This window comes from Cyprinodon variegatus, unplaced genomic scaffold (genome assembly GCF_000732505.1).
Source record: "Cyprinodon variegatus isolate N-32 unplaced genomic scaffold, C_variegatus-1.0 Scaffold683, whole genome shotgun sequence".
Lineage (NCBI taxonomy): Eukaryota > Metazoa > Chordata > Actinopteri > Cyprinodontiformes > Cyprinodontidae > Cyprinodon > Cyprinodon variegatus.
The window spans coordinates 106,509-113,632 of record NW_015151136.1 but is presented as its reverse complement, the minus strand read 5'-3'; the positions used below and the strand labels follow the sequence as shown (position 1 = coordinate 113,632).

Genomic DNA, 7,124 nt, shown 5'->3' with positions numbered 1-7,124 from the left:
AGATTCCTCCCTAGTTTAGACAAGGGGGAAATATAAACATGTTCTTACTGTGTTCAAGGTTCTCACATCCTTTTTCTGGTGTGAACAGAAAACAGTTTTCTGAAATGTTTATATGACTAAATGTATGTCCTGGATCAACTGAAGTGTTTTTCTTGGGAATAAGTGTAAGAGAGATCTTTATGCAGGGGATGGGTTCGTTCCCCTCGGGGGGATGTGTTGTGTAAGGTTTAAAAAGTATTAATAAATAAAATGTAGTATTATCTTGCAAGAAAATTCTTCCAACTCAGATTCCTTACTTCACACATGATAATCATAGCTGGAATGTTTCCAGAATCAGCCCCCTAATGCTTTGCTTCACTCTGCAGGTACCTGGAAGTGAGGCGAATCAAAGAGGGAGATGCAACAGAAGGCGTGGCGCCCTGTGGCATCACTGCCCTCCTGTCCTGCTCCAGGGGGTTTCTGTGCTCCACTGGTCCTGGCACCGTTTGTTTGTTTGAAAAGATGGAGGAGGATATTTATAGGAAAATCAGAGAGATCCAGGTGAACATTGCTGTCTGGAACTGAAACAGATCGGGATGGTGAACTCTGCTTTCTGATGAATCTTTCTGTATCAGATTCTTCCAGATCCAGCTTGCAGTGATGCGTCTCCAGCCCAGAGTCAGCAGATAGACACTATGTGCATCAGTCCTGCAGAGGAGACCCTAGCTGTCGGCACAGACAGGGGGCAGCTGTACAGCTTCAACCTTTCATCTGCCAACATAAAGCAGGTTCTGTAGCTCATGTTTAGCACTTGAGTGAGAGAGATCAGTCAGCACAGCTCACCCTGACCTCAGCTCGTTGCTGTAGAGTTAGCAGGGTTTTTCCGTCTGCTTGTGTTCGGAACGAGCGACCAGTGCAGAGAGATGTCTATCTGCAGCTTCTGTCACCATGGTTACAGTGTTGATGCTGGTAGAACTGCAGCTTTTGTCTTGGATTCAAACTGTAAGTTGATGTAAATTTTGCTGTGTCCATCAGGAGGGTTTGCTACACTTTGACTTCTTGTCCTCGCCGTTTCACTCCAACACCATCACTGGTTTGTCCATCTGCATCCGGAAGCCGCTTGTGGCCACCAGCTCCTTAGACCGCTCTGTACGGATCTGGAACTACGAGACCAAGTAGGAACTACAATATATGCAGCCTTTCCTTGTTTCCATCTTTCTTTGACATATTTTGTTCCTATTTTTTGTCGGTTCAGGGTGGAACCTGAAAACTTGCTTGTAAAGCACTTTGGGCAGCTATACCTGTTGAAGGTGATGTCCTGTTTCAACCACAGACTGCAGTGTTTTGCTGTGATTTTCTGGGACTACAGACTTAACACAAGTCATAAAGTTAATGGATAGCATGCAGTTCACTTGTTTTGTTTAATTTGGAGTCTAATTATTTTGTTGTAAAATTGTGGTAACAATAATGACTTGTTATTTTATTATTTAAAAAAAACATTACAGGAAAAACTTCTAGAGCTTTCACAATAAAACCAATTCATACATGCCAAATATTGATTATAAAGTCTCCATTACAAAGAATTTTTAGTGAGGGAAAAGTTTTCATGCAAGTGTTTATATTTCAACAGTTGAGGAGTCGTTCTGTTTGGGAACCAGAATGACTAATATCAGGAAGGCTGAATATAAAGAGGTTTGAAAAAGACGGGCTCTCTGACAGCCTGATGTTCAGCTGGTGTGCAATTTTACCTCCTTGATCCAGCATATAATTAATATATATGGATATATTATCATGAACCTTACCTGGAATGGAAACACCACCTCACTGGTCAAAAAGGCCCAGAAGTGCTTGGACTTCCTGCAGAGGATGAGGAGAGCCCACCTGCCCCAAAGGCAGGTAGGATTTGATGTCGCCCGTTCTGGCCCCCGGCAAACATTTGACTACGGTCCCTGGTGTCTCTAATGCCACGTTTCTGACTATGGAGCTGCCAATCACCAGAGTGGGCTTCTCAGTGAGTGTATCACTGACTGGGGCCTATTTTGTTTGAAACCGGTGCTCGACTTTGTCCCGGAATATCCCGATGAAATGAAGACAAGCCTGTGGTTGTAACATGTCAAACTGTCCACATCATAACCAGTTTGGTTCTACATACCCTGCTGTAATGTGCTAATACACCAAAAACTCTACCAATAGATGAAGATAGTGTAGATGGTCACAGGATGTGCTACCAGAGCAGATAACCCTGCTGTTTTCCCTAAATTATCTGCAGAGATCTAGAGGTGTCCAAGGAGTTCCAAGAAGAGGCCTTCAGCGTAGCTTTGCACCCCACAGGTCTCTTCATCTTGGTGGGCTTTTCCAACAAACTCAGGCTGATGAATGTGTTTATAGATGACATCCGGACCTTTAAAGAGTTCTCCCTGAATGGCTGCAGAGAGGTGATGGTGTTCACTGCATGAAACTGAAATCAGTCGGTTCTTTTCTCATCTTATTAATTTGTCTCCTCCAATGTTTAGTGTGCTTTTAGCCATGGTGGCCACATGTTTGCAGCTGTTAATGGAAATGTCATCCACATCTACTCTTTCACCTCTTTTGAAAATACTCTCAATCTGAAGGGCCATATGGGAAAGGTAGGTGACCCAATAGACCCCTCTCAGACCTAAAGCTATCTGTGCGATTGGTTAAATATTTGGAAATTCTTTTGGTAAGGTGTGGAGAATCGAGTGGAGCCTGGATGACAGCCGGTTGGCATCTTGTGGGACAGATGGCGCTGTGTATGAGTGGAACACACAGACCGGGAGGCAGGAGTCTGAGAGTGTCCTCAAGTCCTGCAGCTACACAGATCTAGCTTTCTCCTCAGACTACAAGACCATACTAGCGGTAGGAACAGACCGCACCCTGAGGGAGATACAGGACTGTCAGGCCAGTTGAACTATTACAAGATTTATTTGAAAGAAATTAAAGGTATAGTGGAGGATTTTCGTGAATTTTTTAAAAGACCTACCTTTTCCAATTTAAAACGCCTATTGAACAAGTGTGTTCCAACACCTGTTTAAAAGTTGCGGTTTGCTATCTTCCAAAAGAAGATTTGCAATTTTTCCACTATGTCAGACTCACCAGCGGTAAGTGAAAATGGGAGGAGCACGTAAACATATCTGGTGATATGTTTATGCTGTACTGTAGGTAAACATATCACCAGAATGATTGACAGTTGGGAGGAATTGAGATGATCCACCCAGAAAAGAACATCCTCCACCATAGCTTTAAGCCAGAACATTTAAGTCCAACCTGTAGGTCTGAAATAAAAGTCATGGTAACTGGTTCCACAGGTACTGAGAGAGGTCCCTCCTGATGACATAGCCCACACCGCCCTTGCAGTGTCTCACTCTGGAAGGGTTGTCTTCACTGGTACCTCAAGTGGAACTATTAGAGCGATTAAATACCCATTACCCGCTCAGAAGGAATGGATGACACAGCAAGCTCACAGTGGACGTGTCACCAGGGTGAGTCCAAGCGCTAAAGATTTTCTTCTCCTTTCAGCGCTTTGATTGATAGATCAAAGGGATAGTTCAGGTTGTTGGACAGGAAGATGTGTGACCGTATCAGAGAAAAATAAGGTTTTTAAGCTAGAAAAAATATTAATGTGTTGTTTTAGGCTGCTTCAAAATGTTTAAAACATCTCAGAGCTATTATAGACCTTGATATAAACTAGGACGACCACGTTGGTGAGGAAGACGGTTCATATAAAGGGAATTAAGCTAGACAGCTCATCAACAACCAACCAGTAGCCAATGTGGCAGTCACAGAACCATGCAGCTAACATTGCATAAATCTCCAGGGGATTCCTTTTGAGAGGCTCAATCTGTGCCATTGAGTTGGAGGGGGTGTGGTATCTAATATAATTTGCTGTCTTAGGAACCCGGAACCCAAAATGACTGAACTGCCTAGAGCACCAAGACCTTATACCCCATCAAGGCCCTCCCCTGGGGGCGCTTGTAGCCCCTTCCCTTGGGGCGACACCAAGCCTTAAACAATTGTTCCACTACAACAACTTACAAAAAATCGCGGCTATGACAGCACCCAAGGCAGTTAACCGATATAGCCAAGTCCTAGCTATAATATCAAGCAGCTCAATGATTGATATTCTCTGTTGTATAAATTCTGTTACTTCCTCTACAACCACAGCAAACACAGAATTGACCAGCCTCTTGTACTAATAAAATGCTTGTTCATGACCTTTCTTTCTTCAGGTCTTCCCAACTTCTTTAGGAAGGCCACAGGTCTGATTGGAATACATCAACATTGGGCCCATCCAGTTAAATCTCTCATCTACTTCTCCTTCCTAGGGAAAATTATTGGAATGCATGCCCTTCAGCTATAGCAATAGGAGGATTTGGAACAAATGGATTAATCTCAACTATGATGCTCTTTATTGACTTTATTCTGTGCCCTAGGATGAGTTCAGAGCAGGGGGACACTCCTCCGGGTGACCGTCTCCAAACCCCTTTTATCTTCCTCTAGTGAACCACTTAGGCGTGCAACCCGTGGGCTTCTCTATAATGTTCTTCACAGTGTTGTTCCCAACCTTGGACCATACAGATCATATGCCAGAGCCTTGGATCATATACTGGTGCCCTCGGCGGAAATGGGTTACTGGCCTGGTAGCTATGCTGCTACTGGGTGGGTCCGGAGGTCTGGGGTCCCTGGGGCGCATTGCCCTCGGGCGGGGGCCCCGGCAGGGCGTCGGGGGTTTGGGTTCTGTGGGGAATGCTGCTTGGGGTCTGGGCCAGTGTACTCCTGGCCGTCCGGCCCTGCCGGGGCCTCTGGTGTGCTGGGGGGCCTCGGGGCCTGTTGAGCTGGTGGGTGGACACGGACATTAATACCTTATGGCAGATGCTTACCCCTACAGGGGTTTGCACCTGCTAGTGGGGGAAGGGGAGGGAGGGGGAGTGGGAATGATCCCATCCTGGATGCCTTTGTTCGCTTGTGTAGTGAGTGGTTTGAATGTTGATGTAGGGGATGAATCACATCTCCGATGGGGGGGCGGAGGGTGGTGGTGGGATATGGATGTTAGAAGGGCTTCGGGTCTCGGTCCTGCTCCGTGCCGTCCACTGGTGGGGGCTTCGTCCGGGGTGGGGGTTCTGCATGGTGTGTGCTGGCCGGCTAGAGTTGTCTGCCCCTTTTTTTTTTTCTTTCTTTGGATGGACAGGATGGGGGGGTGGCAGTGTCGGCCCTGGTGACCGGCTAGCTTGTGGGCCCTGCTGCCGGTCCCTGGCCCAAGGGCTATGGTGGTACGACTGGTGGGTCCCCCTTTCCGCTGGGGCTCTCGGAGTCAGCGGGGGAGCTGGATCCCTGGGAGTGCAGTAAGCACCCGAGTCCTTTGCTCCCCATCCCTGGAATCCTCCCTCTCACTGCTCCATCACACAGCCACACATGTAGGTTCTTGAGGAGGGGGTCGTTACTGGAGGGCCCAACTCTCTGATGATGTCCCCCACCTCAATTTTATTTTGCATTTTAGACACTTCCATCTACAACATTTTCACAACACACATCTATGTAGGGCATTTTCTGGGGGTGTGGGGGTCAAGGGCACCGGGGGGGGCTTATTTTATGGGCCTCATGGGCTCCCCCCATCCCGTCTCGCATTTAGACATTGAGGGTTCTGGGTTGTCGATGGGCGGGGGGTGCTGGCACCGTCTGTCTTCCAGAGGGGGGGTGGACTGTGCTGGACACCCCCTTTTGGTACTCCCAGTTTTAATTACATCTGAGAGCAACAGCCAACAACACCACATTCGAGCAGGCGCAGGGAGGATTGGGGTCTTCTCACACACCTGTTCTCCGGCTGCCACCTGGAGTCTAGGGACTGGAGGAAGAGCAACCGTCTGGTCTGTGGTCTTGGCGGGGGCAGCTGCGGGGCCTAGGTGGACTGCCAGTGGCGGGGCTTTCACTTCTGCTCTACCCCAAAGGATGTTGGAGAGAGGGCGTGAGTGGCTGGTTGAAGTAGTTAGGGGAGGTGGGGGGCCTCTGGTTGGGTGGCCTGCGGGGGGCATGTGGGCCCCAATCCCGGGGAAGCTTTTACTGGGGGTGGTCTGGTCCGGGTGCGGCTGGCCGGGCTCGAAGCAGGAACGAGATGGGTTGGTGTGGCGGTGTCGCAGCTTGCTTCGGCCTCCAACCCATGGCTTGCGGGTTAATAACACTGAAGCAAACTAAAGCAACACAAATTTTAGTGACCTCCAATTGGCGAGTCTCATTACCACCAGCGTAAATTACAGTCTTTTTTTTCTTCTTGCAATTGATTTAAATTAGGTTTGTGTCCAGCAGGGTATGTAAACTACTGACCTTCTAACCATCGTGCTGTGTGATGAATGAGTATGTCTTCAGATGGTGATAACATACGACGATCAGTTCCTGCTGAGCGTGTCTGAAGATGGCTGTCTGCTGATATCAAAGATCACTGACAAAGAGGGTCGTGGACTGAGGAGCAACAGCCAGATTGTCCACACCGAGGAGATTGTGGTCACAAAGGCAGACCTTAAGGAGAAGGTCTGTCACTCACAGAATAACCCCCTACATAATAGAACAATTTCCAATAAAAAAAGAAAAAAAACACAACAAAGCTGGAGGTCCTGCTTTCTGTCTTGGACACATTGCTGGTTTGTAATGAATGGACAAATATTTTTCTGTAGCTTCTTCAGTCACTGGCTGAGCAGACATATATCTAAGCTCATTGATCTATGTCTCTATGAAACATTAAATTCACCTAAACTAGGTTGACTTACTTCTATTAAACTGAGAGTCAAGTAGAAACACAGCTATCCCATGGCTGATATGAGGCGACCCAGACATAATCTACCAACAAAGAGAACTTAAGCTCTTACCAGAATTGAGATATCTGGAACACTTCAGCAGGTATCTGGTAAAATGTCTATGAGGATGTCTGACCTCTGAGATCTAAGCCACATGTCACCATACTCTTACCTCTGTGTTGTTTCCAGGAAGGAAACCAATCATTGTACCCATACTTGCCATTGTGCCCATACTTGCTGCTATATGCAGCTACCGTACAAAGTTGGAAGGTGAGCTGTGGTCTTCCACCACAGGTGTGTCAGCTGAATTAAGGAGATCCTCAAAGTATTCGTTACACTGGC

The 7,124-nt window shown here is 47.2% G+C and overlaps 1 protein-coding gene across 1 annotated transcript in view; it reads left to right on the top strand.

The window, feature by feature from the left end:
* cfap57 (cilia and flagella associated protein 57) overlaps nucleotides 1–7,124 on the top strand; it is a 32,364-nt gene that overhangs the window by 7,185 nt on the left and 18,055 nt on the right. Inside the window, exons 4-11 of the mRNA XM_015394399.1 lie at nucleotides 366–540; nucleotides 615–767; nucleotides 1,015–1,154; nucleotides 2,249–2,414; nucleotides 2,493–2,606; nucleotides 2,686–2,898; nucleotides 3,306–3,479; nucleotides 6,358–6,519. Coding sequence (XP_015249885.1) covers nucleotides 366–540; nucleotides 615–767; nucleotides 1,015–1,154; nucleotides 2,249–2,414; nucleotides 2,493–2,606; nucleotides 2,686–2,898; nucleotides 3,306–3,479; nucleotides 6,358–6,519 — 1,297 coding nt within the window. The remainder of the gene's footprint in view (nucleotides 1–365; nucleotides 541–614; nucleotides 768–1,014; nucleotides 1,155–2,248; nucleotides 2,415–2,492; nucleotides 2,607–2,685; nucleotides 2,899–3,305; nucleotides 3,480–6,357; nucleotides 6,520–7,124) is intronic.